At 42.5% G+C, this 26618-nt stretch overlaps 1 protein-coding gene across 3 annotated transcripts in view; it reads right to left on the bottom strand.

The window, feature by feature from the left end:
• LOC118393676 (protein kinase C and casein kinase II substrate protein 3-like) overlaps positions 1 to 23333 on the bottom strand; it is a 31230-nt gene extending 7897 nt beyond the window's left edge. The window contains exons 1-6 of one of the 3 annotated variants that reach the window (XM_035786632.2): positions 22933 to 23329; positions 17807 to 17925; positions 5325 to 5425; positions 3624 to 3780; positions 3135 to 3370; positions 644 to 799 (exon numbers count right to left, since the gene is read on the bottom strand). In XM_035786632.2, the coding sequence (XP_035642525.1) occupies positions 644 to 799; positions 3135 to 3370; positions 3624 to 3780; positions 5325 to 5378 (603 nt within the window). In that variant the 5' untranslated portion in view covers positions 5379 to 5425; positions 17807 to 17925; positions 22933 to 23329. Of the gene's footprint in view, positions 1 to 643; positions 800 to 3134; positions 3371 to 3623; positions 3781 to 5324; positions 5426 to 17806; positions 17926 to 19914; positions 20058 to 22932 lie in introns of those variants that run through there. The other 2 variants (XM_035786633.2, XM_035786634.2) reach the window with 2 other exon arrangements.
• Positions 23334 to 26618: the final 3285 nt, after the last annotated feature.

Genomic DNA, 26618 nt, shown 5'->3' on the forward strand with positions numbered 1-26618 from the left:
CTGCTTGTCGCTGCAAGGCTGCCACCTGACAAGCCTCAGCACGCCAAACAGTCATGTTTAAAAAAGGCACATCGGTATGTGCTTCCCCACCCACAATTTGACACTTGACGACAGGCTGCCTCTAGACAGCACACCAACTAAAACAAAGTTTTGTAACGGCACTGAACCAATTCCACCAAAGCATCCGCTATATTTAGACTGGACAATTAGCTGATCCTATATGTAACCTTTATTTAACTAGGCAAGTCAGTTAAGAACAAATTCTTATTTACAATGACGGCCTACACCGGCCAAACCCGGACGACGCTGGGCCAATTGTGCGCTGCCCTATGGGACTCCCAATCACGGCCGGCTGTGATACAGCCTCGACTCGAACCAGGGTGTCTGTAGTGATGCCTCTAGCACGGAGATGCTGCGCCAACTCGGAAGCCCAAAAGGCTTGTACAAATAACAGAATGCTCAAGAGGATGGCTTGTTACTTGTGTTCATGGTTCCAGTAGGTTCAAAAGTATCAGGATTCCAGCGTGTAAGAAAAAACCTCAATGTACCTCACAAGTCTCTTGACTAAAATAAACGTAATGCAACCGGATGGCTACCGAGCTGAAAACGTATTGTTCACATATGATCGGTGGAGTTTCAGTACCTTCTCCGATTCCTGGTTGCATTTCTCGACGCGGTCTGTAAATTTGCGGACCTCTTCCGGTGACTTGGTGGGGTCGGCCTTGGCATGGGTCTCGCGAGTCAAAGCAGTCTTTTCCTCTTTACGGGCCTGGTGGTAACTCTTCTTAGACGACTCCACCTTGGACAGAGGAATTCCTCTATTTACAATCATCGCCAACCCCACATCTACATTTTATTTGGTACAAATCATTCCCTAGGCTCTAGACCTCAGCCAAATCTGGTAATTAATAGTGTGGCCATTGAACAAGTTGAGACAAAATTACTTGGCGTTACCTTAGAATGTCAACGGTCATTGTCAGAACATGTAGATTCTATGGTTGTAACGATGGGGAGAGGTCTGTCCATAATAATATTAAGCTTTGCTTTGACACCACACTCCAAAAAGCAAGTGCTGCAGGGTTTAATTTTGTATCATCTTGATTATTGTCCAGTCATGTGGTCATGTGCTGCAAAGACATATTTAAGCTGCAGCTGGCCCGGAACAGAGCAGCACGTCTTGCTCTTCATTGTCATCAGATGGATAATATAAATACTATGCATGCCAGTCTCTCTTGGCTAAGAGTTGAGAGATTTTTTATATTTTTTTAAGTAGTGACAGTCAATGTGTTGAAAATTCCAAATTGTTTGTATAGTCAACTGACACACACCTAGCCCACCCGACATGCCACCAAGGGTATTTCCACAGTCCCCAAATCCAGAACAAATTTAACAAAGCATGCAGTATTATATGGAGCCATTATTGCATGAAACTCCCATCTCATATTCCTTAAATTAACAGCAATTCTGGTTTCAGAAAACAGATAAAGCAACACCTCACAGCAAAACGCCTGTCCCCTATTTGACCCAGATATTTTGTGTTTATGTATTGATACACTACATGACCAAAACTATGTGGACACTTGATCTTCAAACGTTCAATCTAAAGTTATGGGCATTAATATGGAGTTGGTCCCCGCTTTGCTGCCACAGCAGCCTCCACTCTTCAGGGAAGGCTTTTCACTCGAAGTTGGAACAATGCTGCGGGGCCTTGTTCCTTTCAGCCACAAGAGCATTAGGTTGGGCACCGATGTTGGGCGATGAGGCCTGGCTCTTAGTTGGCGTTCCAATTCATCCAAAAGGTGTTCGATGGGGTTGAGGTCAGAGCTCTGTGCAGGGCAGTCAAGTTCATCCAAACACCGATCTGGGGGGGGTGGGGGGGGGGGGATTGTCATGCTGAAACAGGAAGGGGCCTCCCCCAAACTGTTGCCAGAAAGTTGGGAAACACAGAATCGTCTAGAATGTCATTGTATGCTGTAGCATTAAGATTTCCCTTCACTGGAACTAAGGGACTTAGCCTGAACTGTGAAAAACAGCCCCAGACCATTATCCCTCCTCTACCCAACTTTACAGTTGGCATTGGGGCAGGTAGTATTCTCCTGGCTTCCGCCAAACCCAGATTCATCCGTTGGACTGCCAGATGGTAAAGCGTGATTCATCACTCCAGAGAATCCAGAGTCCAATTGCAGCGAGCTGTACATCACAGCTTTACACCACTCCAGACGACATTGCACATGGTGATCTTAGGCTTGTGTCAGCGACTGCTCGGCCATGAAAACCCATGTCATTAAGCTCCCGACGAACAGTTTGGGCGCCAACGTTGCTTCCAGAGGCAGTTCGGAACTCAGTAGTGAGTGTTGCAACAAAGGACAGACAATTTTTAGGCACTTCAGCACTTGTCGGTCCCGTTTTGTGAGCTTGTGTGCCTATTTCTAAACAGCTGAGACGTTTCAACTTTACAATAACATCACTTACAGTTGACCAGGGCAGCTCTAGCAGGGCAGAAATTTGACGAACTGACTTGTCGGAAAGTTGGCATCCTATGACGGTGCCACATTGAAAGTCAATGAGCACTTCAGTAAGGCCTTTCTACTGCTAATGTTTGTCTGTGGAGATTGCATGGATGTGTGCTTCATTTTACACACCTGGGTACGGCCGAAATGGCCAAATCTACTAATTTGAAGGGATGTCCACATACTTGTGTATGTAGGCTGTGTGCCATTTTACAATGTATGTAGTTCTGTTCTTGAGCTATTTTATATTAAACCATTTTTTACATTTTCAGTCATTTAGCAGCTGCTCTTATCCAGAGCGACATACGGAAGCAAATGCATACATTTTCATACTGGTATCCCGTGGGAATCAAACCTACAAATCTGGCGTTGCAAGATTCATGTTTTACCAACTGAGCCACACAGGACAAGCAACATTAATGTTCTGTATTATGTCATTGTTTCATGTTGTGTGTGGACCCCAGGAAGCGTGGCTTCTGCTTTCACAACAGCTAATGGGGATCCTAATAAAATACCAAACAATACTAACACAATGTATACTACTAATCTATTATTGGTCATTCAGGGTTGATGTCTAAACATTAAACTGGTTAAAAAAAAGCAAATGAGAAGATCAACGCTCACGTCTTTCAGTTTCCGGACCCAGGGTTTCTGTGCCTTACGGAATCCTTCATCTGCATCTTTTGTCTCCCGGAACCCTCCGATCATCTGCTTGTGGAAGGCATCTTTCTGCCAGTTACGGATCTTCTCGCTGTCCTCCACAGCCAGGTGCTCCTTCAGCTCCATGTGGATCTCACTCAGCCTATCAGCAGCATTCATGAAGGCATGCCACGCCTTCTCCAGGGTGCCATACTGAGGCCCTTCAGGGGGATAATGGACACATTTCACTCCAATAACACTTGGCTCCAAGTCATTTAATGAGAGTGAATTCATTATCAACCAGTAAATGATGACCTATATATCTTTGGGAAGGGGTGTCATATCCATTTTATGTACTTGTCACTGACAGCGTGAGAATGAGAAGGTAAGGTAGAGCCAGTATAGGAGCTTTACAACAAGCTCTTTTGGGGGCGGCCATGGTGAATGAGTACCTCCACTACCAGGCCAACTCACCTTTCTCCACCACGCCCCTCCACTTCTTGGCCCAGTCACTCAGCTGCTGGGAATAGCCCTTCTCAATCTTGGCCCGCTCCGCGAAGCAGCCGACTAGCTCGTTGCATAGCTTGTGTCCATCGTCGATACGCTTCACCGTCCTCTTGTAGTGCCCCGGCTAAGTAAAGATGGAGACACACTTGTGTAAGAAAGTCACTTAATCATTATTACCGCATATCAGTCTCAGTTACATTGCACACTCCTTGATATCTGCAAGAACCCTAACCTTAGTGATGAATCAGCAAAACACAAATTGGCTTTACATTAATTTACTAACTAAATAACACAGAGTACACATACACGATATGATGGCTTGATACACAATGGAAAGGGGGTAGAGAAAGAGAGTCAACTTACCGTACATACATTTGGAAACTACGCTGACCGTAACCAGAATACTTAGCACCCTAACCACTGCTCATTCGCATTAGAAATGCAATATATATTCACGCATAGCTCTGTTTAACTCGATGGATACGTCGATCGGTAGTGGCTCGATGTAAGGCTCTGGTTGTCCACCAGAGGTAACAATGTCGTTTGATAGTGGAGTGATTGTTAAGACAACCATTAGTACATCTGAAGAAACTATTATAAGAGGGATCTGATCCTTCCCCTCGTGTCTTTGGTCCTACATGGACAGCTGCAGACTGAATGTTTTGTCTCCTAGGTTATCTTCACCCGTGTTGAGGTTCAGAGCTTTAGAGTTTCTAACCATTTGTCAACACTCAGCTCGCGCTGTACGTTGGCTGGTCTAATGTAAATTTCGTTAACGAGTCCATTTAAGCACTCTGGCCAGAAAGGGGCATTCCAAATGTCTGTGCTCACGTGGGCGTGGTTACTGACTGGGCACAGGTTTATGAAAAGCAATCCTCTCATTTAGAAGGCTAAGAATCACATGTCTTCACAAAAGTATTTTTTATATTTAAAATAATATTTTATACAACATTTAGATGTAAACTTGATACATAGGATGTGTACGCTTTCAGAGTTAATTACTTTGTCACTCCATCACAAAATAATAAACTATATCACAGGATTATTCTTTAAATCCAACGGACCATTCTTAACATATCTATCTTATGAATATTGTTCCTAAGTTCATTCTTTGGCCGTTAATTTTCAGCGGCAAAGGTCTTCTATAGACAAAGGGATTTCTTTCCCAATACTGCAGGGCAAGAAAGAGAAAGTTCTCTAAATTTACGACCCAGTGTTAAGGTATCAAGACCAGCACAGCCCCCCTTGCACGGGAGAGTTGGCTGGCTATCTTCAAACAGTTGCCTAGCTGATGAGTCTTTTGATCCACTGTAATGATAGTCATGACACCAGGGAGAGAGACATATTACATCACATAACCAACCACTGAACTCGTCAATGCACAGAGCAGGTGACTACTGCTGCTAGTTTTCCTCAGAGCAAGTGATAACTTGATGGGGCAGGCCTGATGCGGTGGTGGAGGAGAGGAGCCAATGGAATGAGGAACCTCTTACAGACAGGACATGGAAATGTATAATCAGCAGGGACTCATTACGAGGGTTGCCCCTGTAGTGTTTCTCCTGAAAAGGAGTCCTCCATGAAAACGATGGAAGGCTGCCTGAGGGGGCAGTCAGGCTTCCACACAAGAAATGGTCAGCTCCACAGGGTTGGCAGTGGAGTTGAGCTTACCTCCCAGAAGCTTTCGCAGCTCCCAACGTCTCGCAGGTCTCCATTGGAAGACATTTCGGGATCACCTTTACAGCACGGAATGATGGCGGCAATCTGTGAAACTGAAGAGAGAACATGTAAGACTGACTGTAGATGGCCTACGTAGCTGGATATAGTTATGTGCAACTCACTCAAAATTCTGGGAGTCAAATTCAAGGGAAAAATGCCAAAAGCAACAGTAGCAACTACCATGTCATCACAAGAGACAAGTAAATTGCTGCCCTTCTTGGCAAGCATACATGGGATTAATACCAAAGCAGTGGCTGGGCAGAAAAATAAAACTAAGAGAATATTTCTAATTTCCCACCTCCTTTCACCCTGACAACTTCCATGCATTTTCTGACCAAGTGATCCACAGCACCACATGACGTATCCAGTCACCTGACATTAAGTCACATCCTTAATCTGTAGAAAAGGCCCCATAGAGTCACCTCACAGAGCTAATGAGTCTACCCTGAAGGTGTAATCCAGTAAACCCTTAGGGTGAGGGGAGAGAGTGTCCATCTCTTTGAGAGGATTGAGCCGAGGCAGAGAGACAGACTCGTTTTAGCCAGGCTGAGTGGGGCTGGGGATCTTAAAATAACAATACCCTGTCATCCAGGTCTACCCAGCAGCACATTTACATTGTCATATTAATTGCAAGTCAACCAAATAACTGATATCGAATATGTTTTTTTCAAGAGCAAAGCCCCCTGACAATATCCACATTGCTTTAGCTCTAGTACACTCATATGCTTCAAAATAAGACATTCGTCACATGGTCAATTGACAAGATAATCTATATTCATTCATACAAAGTCAATAAGCTAGGTGAAAATTAACCCTGTACAGAGTTCTGGGGCCAGATACACAAAACATTACTTACAAAAATAAGAAGTTTAAGATAGTTTGGAAATGCAATTCCTCAAAATGTTCTTAGGAACTTCGTAAATATCTTGTGGCATTGACAGTGACGTGCTTGAAACCAATAAGCCTATGTGACAGGGATGATCGGATTTTGTTATTTCACACAGCCATCGGACTAGCTATATCAAAATCAAAAATGGATAACCAAGAAAAGATATTGAAGTGATGGTGGAGAGAATAGCAGCAAAGAAAAAGGTTGCCAAGGATGGGCGAGAGTGGCCAAGCCTGTCTCTGCTGTCTGGGGTATGGCAAGGGACAGTGACGCCGTAAAAAAAAAGAAGTTGGCTGCTAAGGGAGCTAAGAGACATTTCATGTGGAACAGCTGGAGGAGAGGGTGTCATCTATCACAGAGATAGTGGAAGAACAGTAAGTTAGCTAGCAAAAGTGTAAAGACATTATAGCCAATGATGTTAAGGTTAGCCAAATTCTTTGCAAATTGACAAGATAGCGCTAGCTATTTAACACTTCTTGAATATTGTAATATATTGTTAATTACGAGCTAGATATTGAGCTAGTAATTTGTATTCTTGCTGTATTTGGTTACAAAAGTACCCATTCGTCTCAAGACGGGGGTTTTGCTGTCTTAAAGTTAAGTACATTTCCAAGAAGAAATCCTAAAGCATTATTTTCAAGAATCTTATTTCTTAACTTTTTTCTTAGGAAAAACCTTAAGAACATTTCCAATAACTTTGAGGAATAGCACCTTTGCTAAAAGCTTTCTTCTTAAGTCTATATTTAAGGGGACAAAATTGCAGTTAAGAAATTTCTTCTTAAGGTTTTGTGAATCCGGCCCCAGTTCCTTATACTTCTATGGTCCTGTTCCTGATTGGCACAACTAGCTAAGACAAAGTGAAACGACTTCCTTTGACAATTTGAGGAAGACTATGGATTCTGGTGAACATTCATTACCAAGGCTATACAGTGTTACAAACACCCTATCAAGTATGGCCTATTTTGTCGACTGGTCGATAGGAAGTTAGTCAAAGAAGATTTTTATGGTCGAGCAGTTGCAAATATATACAGTGGGGAGAACAAGTAATTACTTCAAAATCATACAATGTGATTTTCTGCATTTTTGCTCTCACAGTTGAAGTGTACCTATGATAAAAATTCCAGGACTTCTACATGCTTTGTAAGTAGGAAACCCTGAAAAATCGTCAGTGTATCAAATACTTGTTCTCCCCACTATATATACTGGTTTCTTTTTAAATAAGCTACACGAGACACCTGTCTGATTCACGCCTGTCTGAGTGGACTAATCCATTGTGGAGGCCGCAGGGATGGCACACAAGTATCACATTTACCGTTAACTACCATAATTTCTAACATACATTGTTTGGTTAGGGTAACTTCTGTTAATGCATTCAATGTAGTATTATTACAGTCTTACCTTTGTCCTTGTAGGAGTGGGCACGTTTGAGAAACAAGTTGTTTTGGTTTGTTTCATTCCATTTACAAGTTGCCAATGTATTACTTATATGTTTGGAGCGCTCCTGTCAAACTTGAGTAGGCTTATAAAATGTGTTCGGATACTGTTTCTGATCGTTTTAACTCAGACATTCTTTGCCCTTTTATTTTTACCTTTATTTAAGTCAGTTAAGAACAAATTCTTATTTTCAATGACGGCCTAGGAACAGTGGGATAACTCCCTTTCAGGGGCAGAACGACAGATTTGTACCGTGTCAACTCGGGGATTCGATATTGCAAACTTTCAGTTACTAGTCCAAAGCTCTAACCACTAGGCTACCAAGCCCTTTTAAAAAAAGCTTGAAAACAAAATATGTTTTTATCCATTGAGAAAGACAATAGCTCCTCAAAGTAGCCCATTTGAAAGATGTTTCCAACTTTGTCCCTTTTGATAACCAAGTGGAAACATTTCATGCGCTGATCCGGTGGAACTGTAATAAAAAGGCCTGAGTACTTTTATCCCTTGCACAAATAGCCTACAGCTGTGTGCCTGTCCGGAGCTCACTGGCGGTAACTGAGGGCCCATAATATTTTAATTCTTCAGGTTAGCTAGCAAGTTTCAGGCTGTATCCAAGTTAATAGTTGATACAATGTTAAGTTAATTTCAGACAGGTCATTCATAGCCAATGTGATTTATAGGATACTTTTTTGTTTTTGTTTTACCTGCAATGTTGATTAGGATTTTGTAAATATTGTAGGCTTTTTAAAATATTGGCAATGACAATAGAAGTTACTTTTATATTTGTATAAATTTACATTTAGACAGTTAATCAATAAAAAGGCACGAGAGGGTGTGGTATATGGCCAATATACCACAGCTAAGGGCTGTTCTTAGGCACGATGCAATGCGGTGCCTGGATACAGCCCTTAGCCGTGGTATATTGGACATATGCCTTATTTCTATTATAAACTGGTTACCAACAGAACAGAAAAAAACAAATGGTTCTCATACCCATGGTATACAGTCTGATAAACCACGGCTGTCAGCCAATCCACATTCAGAGCTCGAGTTTATAATCTTGATTAGGCCTCCCGAGTGGTGTAGCGGTCTAAGGCACTGCATCATAGTGCTTGAGGCATCACAGATCCAGGTTCAATCACATGCTGTCACAGTCGGGTGTGACCGGGAGACCCATGAGGCGTCGCACAATTGGACCAGCATCGTCTGGGTTAGGGGAGGGTTTGGACGCCTGCAAGCTGACTTTGCTCGCCAGGTGTAGAGTGCCTGGTTAAAGTATTTTTCTTCTGGTTCAGCTATATTGAGCATGGTCTTTTAGTAATGTGTCTTGATTTTTAATTACATCAGGCAAAGTAGCCTACATAGTTACATTTAATTCAAACAGGGTGTGTGTCTATATAGAAAACACACGTTTTAATTTCAACCAATCGATTGGTCTAAAAGAACAAATGACGCTCGGTCGACAAAGATTATAATAAATCTATTTTTTTTTGTCGGAGACAGCCCTACTATCAAGTCTGAAAACACACAAGGGAAATGGAAAAATAAGTCACTTGGCAAAAAAGGGTTTCACGACTAAACTCTAGGTTGGGCAGGGCGGGACACACCTAACTAGCTATATATATTTGTAAGTATATTGACACCCCTTCAAATTAGTGGATTTGGCCATGTCAGCCACACCCTTTACTGACAGGTGTATACAAATTCAGCACAGCCATACCATCGAGAAACAATGGCAGTCAAAATGGCCTTACTGAAGAGCTCAGTGACTTCACGTAGAACCTTCTTTGGATGCCACCTTCCCAACATGTAAGTCCTGCAAATTTCTGCCCTGCTAGAGATGCCCGGTCAACAGCTGTTATTGTGAAGTGAAAACGTCTTGGAGCAACAATGGCTCAGCCGTTGTAGGCCATACAAGCTCACAGAACGGGACCATCGAGTGCTGAAGAGCGATTGCAACACTCACTAGAGTTCCAAACTCCCTCTGGAAGCAACATCAGTACAAGAACTGTTCGTCAAGAGCTTTGTGAAATGGGTTTCCGTGGCCGAGCAGCCGCACACAAGCCTAAGATCACCATGGAGCAGTGCCAAGCGGCGGCTGGAGTGGTGTCAAGCTGCGATGTCAAGCTTGCCGCCATTGGACTCTGGAGCAATGGAAACACGTTCTCCGGAGTAATGAGTCACACTACACCATCTGGCACCATTTGGAATCTGGGTTCGGCGGATGCCAGGATGACAATTTTGATGAACAACGTGCCCAAAGTAAACTGCCTATTTCTCAGACCAAGAAGCTAGAATATGCATATAATTGGCAGATTAGGATAGAACACTCCAAAGTTTCCAAAAATGTCAAAATAATGTCTGAGTATAACATAACTGATATTGCAGGCAAAACCCTGAGGAAAATCCGTCCAGGAAGTGCTGTTTTTCTGAAACTACTATTTTCCATTGCAAGCCTATCCTCCATATAAGGGATATCAACCCGATTCCTTTCCCTATGGCTTCCACAAGGTGTGTAGAGGCTTTAGACAGTTTCAGGCTTTTATTCTGAAAAATGAGCGAGAAAGATCACATCGCGTCAGTGGATAGCCAGATGTCCTCAGATTTGTGCATGTGCGCGTGCCTGGAGCGAGACCTTTTCTTTCTCTTTTCTATTGAAAAGGTTACCGTCCAGTTGAAATATTATTGATTATTTATTGTAAAAACAACCTCAGGATTGATTATAAAAAAAATTTGACATGTTTCTACGAACTTTACGGATACTATTTGGAATTTGTCTGCCCGTCGTGACTGCACGAGCCTGTAGATTTCTGAACAAAACATGCCAACCAAATGGAGGTTTTTGGATATAAAAGAGAATCTTATCGAACAAAACCAACATTTATTGTGTAACTGGAAGTCTTGAGTGCAAAAATATGAAGATCAAAGGTAAAAGCGATCAATTTAATTGTTTTTGACTTTCGTGAACAATCTATTTTGCTGCTAGCTGTTTGTAATGTCTGCTGAAAGCTGTCCTCACATAATCGCATGGTTTGCTTTCACCGTAAAGCCTTTTTGAAATCTGACACGCCAGGTGGATTAACAACAAGTTAAGCTGTGTTTTGGTATATTGCACCTGTCATTTCATGAAAATAAAATATTTTTAGTAATTTAATTTCAATTTGGCGCTCTGCAATTGACGAAAATAATCCCACTAAAGGGATCTGTGTGCCAAGAGGTTTTTAAGGAAGGTGGGATTAACTTTAAGGTTTGGTGGAGGAATAATGGTCTTGGGCTGTATTTCACAGTTCAGGCTCCTTAGTTCCAGTGAAGGAAAATCTTAATGCTACAGCAATAATTAGATTCTAGAGAATTCTGTGCTTTCAACTTCGTGGCTGGCCCTTTCCTGTTTAAGCATGACAATGCCCCAGTGCACAAAGCGAGATAGGTGGAAGAACAAGACTGGCCTGCACAGAGCCCTGACCTCAACCCCATCGAACACATTTGGACTGAATTGGAATGTCGACAGAGCCAGGCCTAATAGCCCAACCTCACTTATGCTCTTGGCTGAATTGGTCCCCACAGCAATGATCCAACATCTAGTGGAAAGCCTTACCAGAAGAGTGGAGGACCAACTCCATATTAATGCCTAATATTTTGGAATGAAGTGTTCGACGAGCATGTGTCCACATGCCTTTTGGTCATGTAGTGGACATATGCTACACCATTATTCTTAGAATTCATACAAGTGTAACGGATGTGAAACGGCTAGCTTAGTTAGCGGTGTGCGCTAAGTAGCGTTTCAATCGGTTACGTCACTTGCTCTGAGACCTTGAAGTAGTAGTTCCCCTTGCTCTGCAAGAGCCGCGGCTTTTGTGGAGCGATGGGTAACGATGCTTCGAGGGTGACTGTTGTCGTTGTGCGCAGAAGGTCCCTGGTTCGCGCCCGGGTATGGGCGAGGGGACGGTTTAAAATTATACTGTTACACAAGTAACGGACCTAAGAATATGATAGACATTAAATGGTTAAAACCACATTTTTCATGCGTATAAAGTCATATTGTACATACAAAGTACTAGCGACAGCTGAAGTTAACAGCGGTGAAAGCGCAAGGTGATGAGCTTGGTTCTGCTTTCCAATAAATAGAGGGCATATTATTTTAGTGACATGATCGTTCATGCCTGACTGAAATAAAAGCAGTCTCGCTCTTATCCATAATAATCGCATCAGTAGACTAGCCAACCGGCACTGTATCTGCAAAGCTGATGAAGAAGCCAAGATCAAAGCGGGTACATTTCCTATTTCAACTATTGAGTTGTGACAAAACTAAAAATCGGTAGAGTTGAAAATGCAATGGGAACACAGGGAACTAGATTTTTATTCGGTACATGAAAACGGCTGTGAGAAAGTACATTGTGCGCGCTTTGTCAGCACTCACTGATTTTAAGCCGCAACAAGTCCATTCTGTGGAAACATACCACTGGTGGGAAAATACACTTTATGTGGATTCTAGAATACTCACATGAGGAATGGCACAATTGAATGGAAATCGAGCTACTGTTAAGCAGAAAATGTTAACCACAATATTTCCTTAAAAACACCCTTGGTGAGAATTACCAGACCTCAGTCAGACAGAGTCAGTGTGACATAGCTTTTAATGTGATAAGCTGCTTGTTTACATTCACACAGGACTGATATTAACAGATCATGGATGGACTGCTTGGGATGAAGAGGCAGAGAAGAGGCTCATTTTGCGGGAGACAGTTCAGACATTCAATATCCCTCAACCTTCTGCTGGCTAGGAGGGGTGGGGCGGTGCTGTCAGGCAGCAGAATGTATCCTAGCAGGAGAGGCATTTTCCACAAACATGCCAAAACAGGAACATCTATGAGAGCCTCACTTCAGCAAGGCCTGCTAATTGAAAAGTTAATATCTCTGACCCATCTCGAGAGTGGAAAAGTTGGCTGGTGTGGGGATGCAGCATGACAAAGGTGATTGAAGCCCAGGGTAAAGTAATGTAAGCCCTGAACCATGGGGGGAAACTAGCAGCTCGTAGGGCGAGTAAAGGAGGGGTCAAACGCCACTAATCTCCAGTCAATGACCAGCTAACGGCATAAGTAAGACATATCAGCAGCTTGAATATCTAGGTCACATTGGATTCAACATACGGATACAGATTTAGTCTGGAGGGGCCAGAGGCTCAGATTCAATAGGTACTAATATGTCATGTTTTTATACAGATGCCATAAATGTATGGAATCTAGGGATATTAGTGTCCTTTAACAGAACAAGAGGGTGAAAATCTAACAGATGGCTTTGCCATACTGATATTTAAATCACAAGGATAAGAGCACAAATACATTCAATTTAAAGGCAGAGCAACCACTTAGAGTACACAATTCACACTACAGAAGATTAAGTCCGTAAACATGACAGGCTGCAGAATCATACCCATGACATCGATCTCAATGCATGAAGCCTTTACTCAGAGATTACATGCTTAATCTGTAGCATTTGTTGAAACCTATAAAAAAAAAATGTAGTAATTGAAAAACATGCCCAAAAATAGATTGAATTTCAGAAATTCCACTAGGTCCTTGCCTGACTGTGCCTTTCCTATTCAATGTATACCGTCTTAACAAAAACTTTTAAAGCACCATGAATAGTTTTCCAAAACGCTGTGGAAAACAAAGTACATGACAAGCATTAAGGAAGACCCCTGACACTTGAAAGCACATAACCACCATAAGTGTGAGCTGAGAAACAAACTTCCACACAGGCCCAGAGGCAACAGACTGCCTCTGGGCCTGTGCTGCAGGCCTTCATTTGGACAACATCCCTGTGTCAGAGGATGTTGACGTTCCACCGGTCACCGACTTTGTTTAGGCAGTATGCTCAGCTCATCCAGATCACTTAGCAGAACTGGAATTTGTCTGTTTAAATCTCTGGGAGATGAAATCCTCAGCGGGGGCATGGCTGACAGAAGACAGCAGATCCTGTGTAGCAGTCAGAGGGATTTGGGTCAAAGACTGCTGAACCCTTCATGGAAAAAGGGCACTAGTTGTCTCAAGTCAGAGCTGGAAACACGTATTTGTGGGCCAGTAGGCCAAGGACTAAACAGCATAGAGGGAAACTGGATACCAAATGGCAGCACATTCAGAACCCATTATGGGAGATTTCACCCCTCCGCCCCCCTCAGATGTGGCTTTAAGAACAACTCGTAGCATGTGGAACTGGTTTACTTACATTGCTTAGAGACAAACATTCCAGCTAGATTAATAAAATGACAAAACCTAGAAACACTACCTGGAGATATTGAGTTATACGTCTCTCCTCAGGATGTTATCCATGCTGACAGAGTAAGAAACTGAACATTGGCTCCTGTTCCCTCCAAAATTGGTTCAGATTAAAAGGAGAAGCCAAGAGCTCATAAACCACAATGGAAACTTGTAGTCATTATACGAGCAGCATGTGCAGCTATGGGGGTCAATGTATATTGTCCGGTGGCGATTTTTATGAATTGTTCAGCAGTCTAATGGCTTGGGGGTAGAAGCTGTTGAGGAGCCTTTTGGTCCTAGACTTGCGCTCCGGTACCGCTTTGCTGTGTGGTAGCAGAGAAAACAAACAGTCTATAACTTGGATGACTGAAGTCTGACAAATGTATGGGCTTTCATCTGACCACCAATTATATAGGTCCCAGATGGCAGGAAGCTTGGCCCCAGTGATGTACTGGGGCGTTCGCACTACCCTCTGTAGCGCCTTACTGTCAGATGCCAAGCAGTTGCCATACAAGGCAGTGATGCAACCAGTCAGGCAGGATGCTCTCAATGGTGCAGGTGTAGAAACCTTTTGAGGATCTGAGGACCCATGCCAAATATTTCAGTCTCCTGAGGGGGAATAGGTTTTGTCGTGCCCTCTTCACGACTGTCTTGGTATGCTTGGGCCATGTTAGTTTGTTGGTGATGTTGACACCAAGGAACTTGAAGCTCTTCACCCGCTCCACTACAGCCCTGTTGATGTTAATGGGGGCCTGTTCGGCCCGCCTTTTCCTGTAGTCCACGATCAGCTCCTTTGTCTTGCACACATTGAGGGAGAGGTTGTAGTCCTAGCACCACACTGACAGTTCTCTGAACTCCTCCCTATATAAGCTGTTTCATTGTGGTCAGTGATAAGGCCTACCACTGTTGTGTTGTCAGCAAACTTAATGGTGTTGTTGTCGTGTTTGGCCACGCAGTCGTGGGTGAACAGGGAATACAGGAAGAGACTAAGTGCACACCCCTGAGGGGCACCAGTGTTGAGGATCAGCATTGCAGATATGTCGTTACCTACCCTTACTACATAGGGGCGGCCCGTCAGGATGTCCAGGATCCAGTTGCAGAGGGATGTGTTTAGTCCCAAAGTCCTTAGCTTGGTGATGAGCTTTAAGGGCACTAGTGTTGAACGCTGAGCTGTAGCCGATAAACAGCACTCTCACATTGGTGTTCCTTTTGTCCAGGTGAGAAAGGATGGTGTGGAGTGCGATTGAGATTGCCTCATCTTTGGATCTGTTGGGGCGGTATGGGAATTGGAGTGTGTCTATGGTGTCCGGAAGAATGCTGCTGATGTGAGCCATGCGCATCCTTTCAAAGCACTTCACGGCTACCGCGTGAGTGGGGACAGGGACTATGGTGGTCTGCTTAAAACATGTAGGTATTACAGACTCAGGTCAGGGAGAGGTTGAAAATGTCAGTGAAGTCACTTGCCAGTTGGTCAGCGCATGCTTTGAGTACACGTCCTGGTAATCTATCTGGCCCCGTGGCTTTGTGAATGTTGACCCGTTTAAAAAGGTTTTGTACACATCGGGTACCGAGAGCGTTATCACACAGTCCTCCAGGACAGCTGATGGTCTCGTGCATGCTTCAGTGTTGCTTGCCTCAATGCGAGCATAAGAGGCATTTAGCTCGTCTGGTAGGCTTGCGTCACTGGGCAGCTCGCGTCTGGGTTTCCCTTCATAGCCCTTAATAGATACAATCTTAATCCTGTATTGACGCTTTGCTTGTTTGATGGTTCATCTGGGGCATAGCGGGATTTCTTATAAGCGTCCGGATTTGTCTCCCATCCTTGAAAGTGGCAGCAAAAGCATTTAGCGCGATGCGGATGTTGCCTGTAATCCATGGCTTCTGGTTGGGATATGTACGTAGTCACTGTGGGGACGACGTCATTGATGCACTTAAGGTGATGACTGAGGTGGTGTATTCCTCAATGCCATTGGATGTGTCCTGGAACATATTCCAGTCTGTGCTAGCAAAAAAGTCCTGTAGTGTAGCATCCACGTCATCTGACCACTTCTGTATTGAGTGAGTCACCGGTACTTCCGGCTATAGTTTTTGCTTGTAAGCAGGAGGATAGAATTGTGGTGAGATTTTCCAGATGGAGGGCAGGGGAGAGCTTTGTTTGCATCTGTGTGTGGAGTAAAGATAGACTAAGAATGTTTCCCCCCCTGGGTACACGTGACATGTTGGTAAAAATGTGGTAAAACTGATTTAAGTTTTCCTGCATTAAAGTCCTCAGCCACTAAGAGCGCCGTTTCTGGGTGAGCATTTTCTTCTTTGCTCATGGCCTTATAGAGTTGGCTGAGAGCAGTCTTAATGCCAGCGTCGCTTCATGGTGGTAAATAGACAGCCATGAATAATACTAAGATAGCTTACCATGAGGTATTCTGTCGACCACACTATCTCAGGCAAGCAATATCTCAAAACTTCATTAATATTAGACATCGCTCCAGCTGTTATTGACAAAAAGACACTCCCACCCCTCGTCCTACCAGATGTAGCGTCTGTTCTGCCGATGCGTGGAAAATCCCGCCAGCTCTATATTGTCAACTTCTTCGTTCAGCCACGTCTCGGTGAACCATAAAATGTTACACTTTAATGGCCCATTGGTCGTATAATCTTAGTATGTCACCAAGCAAGAAGAATGGAAGGCATTGAGAGTTTACTTGCTCGCCTCCAGCTTCTCAGAAGGCGCCCCCGATCTGCGTCCACTTTTCCGGCATCTTTTCTTTGCGCAAAAGGCGTGGATCCGGGCCTGTTCCAGTGAAAGCCGGATATCCTTCTAGTCAGACTCGTTAAAGGAAAAAGTTTCTTCCATTCCGCAGTGGGTAATCTCTTTTCTGATGTCCAAAGGTTATTTTCAGTCAAGAGACGGTAGTAGCAACATTATGTACACAATAAATTTAAAAATAAGTTACACAAAAAAATAAATTGCACAATTGGTTGGGAGAATGTAAAACATCAGCCATGTTCTTCGGTGCCATCTTCTCAAATACTTATGTAAATAAGGTAATTCAGTTTGTCATTTTAAGTACAATTTCTAAAAAACTTTCACTTTTTCATTATAATAATATAATAATAATAATATATGCCATTTAGCAGACGCTTTTATCCAAAGCGACTTACTTACTTACTGACTTGTATGTGTGCATACATTCTACGTATGGGTGGTCGCGGGGATAGAACCCACTACCCTGGCGTTACAAGCGCCATGCTCTACCAACTGAGCTACAGAAGGACCATTATGGGGTATTGATGAGGGAAATGTTATTTAATACATTTTAGAATAAGGCTGTAACGTAACAAAATGTGGAAAAGTCAAGGGATCTGAATACTTTCCAAATGCACAACTCCTAAATATAGATCATTCCTGCACTGAAGAACACAAGGTGATAATCCCAGTGTTTCACAAACCAAAGCAAACAATTGTTGCCACAGCAATACGACTTTAAAACAGCAAAGGAAATACTTGTGCTGAATACTATTGAAGCCTTAAAATGTATGGCATATAAGAACTCAGAATATTACTCATTGATTGCTATCGATAGTGACGGAGTAACACTTTTTAGGTGAAAAACTTCACACATTCTAATTATTGGATTAAGAGGCCAGGCATTCTTGTGTGAATCATGGTAGAGGTGAAGATTAACTGAGGGAGATGACATAAACCTCATAGCAATGGGGAAAGAGCCCATCCCCAAAAGGTCAGAAAGACTACCCAATAATATTCAGTCAGACAAATACAGCACAGAGGAAAAAAATCAAATATAAAAATGCATTATCCACAAATTGCATAGGAGTGGAACCCGAAGAGGACTTACCCAAGATTAAATTAATTGAGATGGGATGAGGTCAAAGATGAGGTCCCTGTTGAGGAACTTGGCTTTCTGTGGCACTGGAAGAGAGGTCCCTGTTGAGGAACTTGGCTTTCTCTGTGGCACTGGAAGAGAGGGGCAGAGTGTGAGAACTGAGGATAACAGGGAGAAATCAAGTATAGAGGAGCACAGCATGAGCAGTGGAGGAGAACCACACACGATCAGAGCATGACTGAGGCTGGCGGTCAGATGGTTATAATAAGTCCTGGCTCCAAAAGGTGGCAGATTCTGAATTAGAGAGTGAAATGCCACACAGAAGCATTGGAAAACCAGTCATGGGTGTGCTGGAAAACTATGCAGTGTGGTGGTCTTGGAAGAGACAACAGGTTGACCGATTATGATTTTTCAACACCGATACAGATTATTGGAGGACCCAAAAAAGCAGATACTGATTAAATCGGATGATTTAAAAAAAAATGTATTTGTAATAATGACAATTACAACAATACTGAATGTACACTTATTTTAAAGTAATATAATACATCAAATCAATTTAGCCTCAAAGAAAATGAAACATGTTGAATTTGGTTTAAATAATGCAAAAACAAAGTGTTGGAGAAGAAAGTAAAAGTGCAGTATGTGCCATGTAAAAAAGCTAACATTTAAGTTCCTTGCTCAGGACATGAACACATGAAAGCTGGTTGTTCCTTTTAACATGAGTCTTCAATATTCCAAGGTAAGAAGTTTTAGGTTGTTGTTATTATAGGAAAATCTCTCTACACCATTTGTATTTCATATACCTTTGACTATTGGATGTTCTTATAGGCACTTTAGTATTGCCAGTGTAACAGTATAGCTTCCGTCCCTCTCCTCGCTCCTCCCTGGGCTCGAACCAGCAACACAACAAAAGCAACCATCGAAGCAGCATTACCCATGCAGAGCAAGGAGAACAACTACTACAACACTCAGAGCGAGTTACGTCACCGATTGAAGCGCTATTAGCGCGCACCCCGCTAACTAGCTAGCCATTTCACATCGGTTACACCAGCCTAATCTCGGGAGTTGATAGGCTTGAAGTCATAAACTGCGCAATGCTTGAAGCATTGTGAAGAACTGCTGGCAAACGCACTAAAGTGCTGTTTGAATGAATGCTTACGAGCCTGCTGGTGCCTACCACCGCTCAGTCAGACTGCTCTATCAAATCATAGACTTAGTTATAACATAATAACACACAGAAATACGAGCCTTAGGTCATTAATATGGTCGAATCCGGAAACTATCATCTCGAAAACAAAACATTTATTCTTTCAGTGAAATACGGAACCGTTCCGTATTTTCTCTCACGGGTGGCATCCATAAGTCTAAATATTCATGTTACATTGCACAACCTTCAACGTTATGTCATAATTATGTACAATTCTGGCAAATTAGTTTGCAATGAGCCAGGTGGCCAAAACTGTTGCATATACCCTGACTCTGCGTGCAAATGCAAGAGAAGTGAAACTAGTTTAATATTGCCTGCTAACATTAATTTATTTTCACTTAATATGCAGATTTAAAAATATATACTTGTGTATTGATTTTAAGAAAGGCATCGATGTTTATGGTTAGGTACATTCGTGCAACGATGATGCTTTTTTCGCAAATGCGCTTTTGTTAAATCATTCCCCGTTTGATGAAGTTGGCTGTCTTTGTTAGGAAGAAATAGTCTTCACACAGTTTGCCACGAGCCAGGCAGCCCAAACTGCTGCATATACCCCAACTCTGCTGCACAGAATGCAAGAGAAGCGACAATTTCCCTAGTTAAAAGAAATTCATGTTAGCATGCAATATTAACTACATATGCAAGTTTAAAAATATATACTTGTGTATTGATTTTAAGAAAGGCGTTGATGTTTATGGTTAGGTACAAATTGGTGCAACGACAGTGTTAAATCACCAGTTTGGCGAAGTAGGCTATGATTCAATGATAAATTAACAGGCACTGCATCGATTATATGCAATGCAGGACAAGCTAGATAAACTAGTAATATCAACCATGTGTAGTTAATTAGTGATTATGTTAAGATTGATTGTTTTTATAAGATAAGTTTAAATTCTAGCTCGCACCTTACCTTGGCTCCTTGTTGCACTCGCATAACAGGTAGTCAAGCCTGCCACACAGTTTCCTCGTGGAGTGCAATGAGCGTCAAAATGCCGAATTAAAAATCGGCCTTTCCGATGAATCGGTCAACCTCTAAAAGAGACCCTCCAACTACGGAAGGTCAGGATCACATCTAAAATAACCTGCTAGGAATCAAAGAGAAAAAATCTGTTTGGAACTTCAGCCCCAATATTTTGTTACCAACCCTGGTTTGGGGGGCTGAGACAAAGTTACTTACAGTCACGGTCAAATATATTGGCACTTTAAAATGTAGCAGAAGGAACGTATTTCTTCCAAAGTTGTAAAGAAAAGGTGCCTCTCGGTCTCAAAACAAGTTTTCTGGAGACTTGTGGGATGAGTGCTGATGACGTCACCCACTGAATGCAATTTTTGGTAGCAGGACTCCGCCCAGACACAGGAGAAATCTGCACACAATGCATCCCTGACCACCTTCTGAAGTGGTCAACCAGATCTACACAAAAATCCAGCCAAAGCGATCTTCGTACTCTGATAGCAGAAGTCGCATTTAAGTATCAAGTGTAGACACGACCAAAGAAACTGAAGGCAGGTGACAGCCCCCATGGCATTTTAGACATTCCTTCACTATATAAGGCTAACATTAATCATGCTTCTCTCACTAGCTGTAGCATATGGCCACTTCCCAGAACTGAGAAATCCTCCCTGTCAACAAACTGCATTTCCTCCACCTAGATTAAAGCATTCCATGCATCTATACATTGATAACAAGTTACTTTGAGTTGATAGACATGTTTGGGGCACGCAAACAGGGATCCAACCACTAAAATTGTTTTGCACTCAAGGATGCTAACACTAAACCAAACCCGCATGTTGAGTGTCTGACCCCTCGGTTGACCTAGGTAGCCCATCATGGGGTATATTAGTACATTGGTTGAACTAGCCCATCCCTTTGAATGGACAGGTCCAGAGGACACGTCACTGAAGCACATGGCTTGAGTGATCAGGCATGTCAGTCATTGACACTGACGACTGAAGTCATGGATTATTTCAATGAGAGACCTGGCTTAATTACATAAGCAGTCCAATGCTGACAAAAGGCAGGCTAATGGATCTGGATATCAGGGTCCAGTCCTGGGGGGTAAGTTCTCTTGTTTTGTTGCCCTAGCACTATACAGCAGATTCAAATAACCAACTCATTATCAAGCTTTGATTATTTTAAAATCGACTGTGTAGTGCTAGGGCAAAACATGCACCTGGGGTGGGTGGGTAGGACAGTGGTGCAAAGTGTTCTCCACTGTCCCCAACCAACCACAGGTATGTTTACATAATTGATTCATTGTTTAAAAGATTAAAGAATATTTAGTGGCTGGTCGATTGCAGTTGCATACGCAATAATATAACTAAAAACGCCACCTCAAGTCTAAAGCCAAACATACAGAATTCAAGCCCAATGGTTTGCATTTCTGCAAATCTTCCATGGAGCACCTACCTCAGTAAAAGGTTATAATGTTTGGCCACAGCACAGCTCCATGTACCCTACCCTAGAGGGTCAAGTGAACCTCAAATCCCAGTGTTGGTGATGAGAAACAAAGACAGGTTGTGGAACAAACATATGTCCAATAACTACATAGAACAAAGGAATAAAAAAAGTGTAGTCTGCTCTGTGCTAAAATCTCTGGAGGTGTCAACAATCAATACAGGTTGTCTTCAACAACAATGAAAAAAGAAAAGAAACAGCAGTACTGAGGCCCTCAAGGACTGGTGTTGAATATCTCTGTACTTCAGATGATTCCCTCTTACAATCCTTGAAACTAATGGAGGAAGAAGTTTAAAGCAATGTCAACGTACAGAGTGCAGTTAGTACTGGCCTACACACAACAAGCCTAAGGCCGACTGTTTTAGCTACTTGCAGACGGACTGAATCTCCCATTTCTAAACCACAGATCTCATAGAGCTGGCATTGAGAAAATCCTGCACTCCAGGCTCAAGATAGTATAACAGCAAGGAAGGGTTATTTAAGCAATGAGAAAGCTTGGCAGCAAGTGTGAGACCACCAGAGGCTACATTATAAACACACAGAGTCTAATGCAGTGTGCCTTAATGGCATTGTCTCAAGGTGATGTGTCACACATTAACATAGTGTACCATGTCCAGGCCATTGTTTCCAAAACCAGTCCTTAGAGAATGGCTGTGTCCCAGGAGAAGAATATAGGCTACACTGCAATAAATGAGACTAGACAAAGATCCAAGTCTGTTGCATAAACAAAGCAGGTTTTGTTGAACAATAACCAGCTAAAGTATCAGACTAAGCAAGATATTGTGTACCAACTTCTTGCTTAGTCTAAGTATGCTAGGATCAGGCATATCAGTGATCATGCTTAATGATTCTGAAAATCCATATTTCTGTGAAATTACACATGCTTTTAAAAAGGGTGGGGTTGTTCTCATATTACAACAGAGCAATGTATCTTCAATTGGAGGTTGCCCAATCTATCCTGTGCATTGGCAGTTCTGCTCACAACACAACTAATAGCCATATTGTTGAGCTATTGAAAAAGATTGACAGACAAAGCAATTGCTCAGTTGGCCTACACAACGTTAATTAATCTCAAATTCACTTTACAGTCTTACACAAACCTTGAATGTTCGCCAAATAGCTTGCTGTCGAATAGCAGTAGCCTAATAGATTATATCCATTGAAGTGTATAGCCTACAGTAGCCCAAGGATAAATGTATTGTTCCACCGCCTTACACACATAAAAGGGTATTTAAAATCACATGTGAATCCAAACACAATCTAATAATATGCCAGGAGATGCACGTTTGATCTTACATTCATGGAGTCCTAGTTACGCCTATGGTTAAGCCTTCCCGGGCTGATATCTAGGTCATTATCGACACAATGTAACTCCTGCACACCGCAACAACAGAACAGACGCAAACAAGTCGAATTGTTACAAAATTGTAACCATATCGTGTCTACTTTGTTTCTATCCAGTTTGCGACCTACCTGTTGCAGCTTCAGATCCCTCGTCTCTCGACGAGTTTACCAACGCCGGAGCGAAAACTCCCAAAGCAATCCCTTGACCAAACCAAGTGCTTCAACAATTTCGCTCAAGAACTTTCCCGAAGACAGCGAAGGCCATCGTAGATACCACTCTGCCATTGCAACGAAGATATAATAATTATATTTCCTGCCCCTTCAAATTCACGAGGTAGGCCTAATATCATCGGCGGTAAATTGGTTAAATGTACTTTAATCAGAAACAGTGCAACAAAAGCCCCAAAACTTGTGCTATCTAACGGTCAGGAAGGTACAAAGGCAACCCTCCCGGTTGTTCTGGAGAGGCCTCCAACGCCGTGTAATCAGATGTTGTGGCGAACCACAATATCCATTCATCCAATTACAGGCGTTAACCCTTTACTGGCTAGAGGCGAGTCTCTAGTTCACAGTGATAATTATGATCAGGCCATGTGAATCAAACCTTTTTCATTAATTATCACTCAACACATGGGCTACAACTCTACGTGACATAACATAATTGTCTGTGGAATTAATAGATTTATTTGAATTATGCCAAACACTTGTTGCTTGGTCCACTGCCTTGTTCAAATACTTGTGAACAGCACCATCTCTAGGTCATCAGGTAAATCACACAATATTAACAAATGTGCATGTGTCTGCTCAAACGGTCAGAAACAGACTCCATGAGGGTGGTATGAGGGCCCGACGTCCACAGGTGGGGGTTGTGCTTACAGTCCAACACCGTGCAGGACGTTTTTCATTTGCCAGAGAACACCAAGATTGGCAAATTCGCCACTGGCGCCCTGTGCTCTTCACAGATGAAAGCAGGCTCACACTGAGCACATGTGACGGACATGACAGTCTGGAGACGCCGTGGAGAACGTTCTGCTGCCTGCAACATCCTCCAGCATGACCGGTTTGGCGGTGGGTCAGTCATGGTGGGGGTGGCATTTCTTTGGGGGGGCCGCACAGCACCTCCATATGCTCGCCAGAGGTAGCCTGACTGCCATTAGGTACCGAGATGAGATCCTCAGACCCCTTGTGAGACCATATGCTGGTGCGGTTGGCCCTGGGTTCCTCCTACTGCAAGACAATGCTAGACCTCATGTGGCTGGAGTGTGTCAGCAGTTCCTGCAAGAGGAAGGCATTGATGCTATGGACTGGCCTGAATCCAATTGAGCACATCTGGGACATCATGTCTCGCTCCATCCACCAACGCCACATTGCACCACAGACTGTCCAGGAGTTGGCGGATGCTTTAGTCCAGGTCTGGGAGGAGATCTCTCAGGAGACCATCCGCCACCTCATCAGGAGCATGCCCAGGCGTTGTAGGGAGGTCATACAGGCACGTGGAGGCCACACACACTACTGAGCCTCATTTTGACTTGTTTTAAGGATATTACATCAAAGTTGGTTTTCCACTTAAATGTTGAGTGTGACTCCAAATCCAGACCTCCATGGGTTGATAAATTTGATTTCCATTGTTAATTTTTGTGTGATTTTGTTGTCAGCACATTCAACTAGGTAAAGAAAAAAATATTTAATAAGAATATTTCATTCATTCAGATCTAGGATGTGTTATTTTAGTGTTCCCTTTATTTTTTTGAGCTATATATATATATATATATATATATACACACACACACACCACCCATTGTGGTTCATTCATTTTAACGACCATTTAAAAGGCAACCAATTACAGCGCTCTATACAATCAGGTCAAATACTGAAACTATACATTGCATAGATCATATGTTAATGTTATCTCCACAACTAGGACTATCTTTAAAAATAGTACTTTGAGAATATAGATTTTGAAGGGCCTTAAAAAACTTTCCAGATCCATGTAACTACAATACAATGGCTGTAAACTAGGTAACAGATCATCATTTTTAGTATGAGTGACAAGAGGGGGGTGATATGTCTATTCTAGGACGAAATTGTGGGATAATTTGAGTGAGCTGGCCTATTGGCTTCCACGCAAGCTCAAAGGTCAAGCCACACGAGAGCACATTCCCTAAATCACAGGGGAGGCCGAAAACTGACTACAAGTGGTTTCCCATGGTCAGATTGCTCACCCTACCATTCATCACAAAACAGCCAATGTCATTGATATGATATTTCTGAAAATGCTATATTTTCAGAGTTGATATGCTGACCACTGTTGTCAAAAACATTAAATAATTGTACGCATTGTCTTCTTCATACAATATCCAGAAACCATTCTGTTTAAAGTTAAATATTGTATTTTTTTAAGCAACCACATGAAAATGTGTTTTATTGTAGGCATGTTAAATTAAGTTGGTAATCTGTCCAAAGTAAATCTTTATCCATGATAACATTACATGATTGTGTGATCCTGAGTATAATGCTTCTGAACAGATTTTGCATTATGCATCTTTTGTAGGCCTACATGTACACGTAACTGCCAAAAGGAAACACTTGAGTAAATGAGGGTTCTGGCAACTCCTATGGTGTGACCTGTGGGGTGCATTTTCCTGGCAGGGTTTAGGTCCACTCAACCCCTTAGCGGACAAGGTTAGCGCCAATAAATACACAGCCATTCTGAGTGATCACGTTCAACCTATAGTGAATAATTTATATCCTGATCGGAGTGGTCTCTTCCAGGATGACAATGCCCCATTCCACAAGTGGTTACTGAATGGTTGAATGAGCACAATAACACATATCTGGTCAATTTACTCAACCCATAAAGTACATTCTGAAATTTTCAGACGCCTTCAGCATTTGTGGGTTCGATTACAGGCTCAAAATGGCTAGTAACGAAGAACTCGTCAGTCTATTCTTGTTGAGAAATTAAGGCTATTCCATGCGAGAAATTGCCAAGAAACTGAAGATGAACAGAACAGCACAAACTGGCTGTAACCAGAATAGAAAGAGGAGTGGGAGGCCCCGGTGCACAACTGAGCAAGAGCTCTAGTACATTAGTGTCCAGTTTGAGAAAAAGTTGTGTATATATATTTAAATTTAAAAAATATACACAATTTTTAAAAACTGTGGGACCTTATATAGACAGGTGTGTGCCTTTCCAAATTATGTCCAATCAATTAAATTTACCACAGGTGGACTTCACTCAAGATGTAGAAACATCAACGATTATCAATGTAAACAGGATGCACCTGAGCTCCATTTCGAGTCTCATAGCAAAGGGTCTGAATGCCTACATAATTAAGGCATTTGTTTAAAAAATATATATACATTTGCTTTGTCCTTATGGGGTATTGTGTGTAGATTGATGCAGATTTTTTATTTTATTTAGAATAAGGCTGTAACGTAACAAAATGTGTAAAAAGTGAAGGAGTCTGAATAATTCCCGAAAGCACTATATATATATATCAAGTGTAACCCATTGCGGTTTCACTTTGACTGCTATACAAACTCTGTGTATTTCTTTGTGATTTCTTGCCGCTGGAAATTTCCAGTACAATGTGGGTGATGCAGAACTACACTGAACAAAAATATGCATACTGCATACTCACCAGACATGTCAACCATTAAGCATGTTTTGGATGCTCTGGATCGGTGTTGACAGCGTGTTCCATTTCACGTCAATATCCAGCAACTTCTCACAGCCATTGAAGAGGAGTGGACAACATTCCTCAGGCCACAATCAACAGCCTGATCATCTCTATGTGTAGGGGAGATGTGTC

Source organism: Oncorhynchus keta, chromosome 14 (assembly GCF_023373465.1).
Source record: "Oncorhynchus keta strain PuntledgeMale-10-30-2019 chromosome 14, Oket_V2, whole genome shotgun sequence".
Lineage (NCBI taxonomy): Eukaryota > Metazoa > Chordata > Actinopteri > Salmoniformes > Salmonidae > Oncorhynchus > Oncorhynchus keta.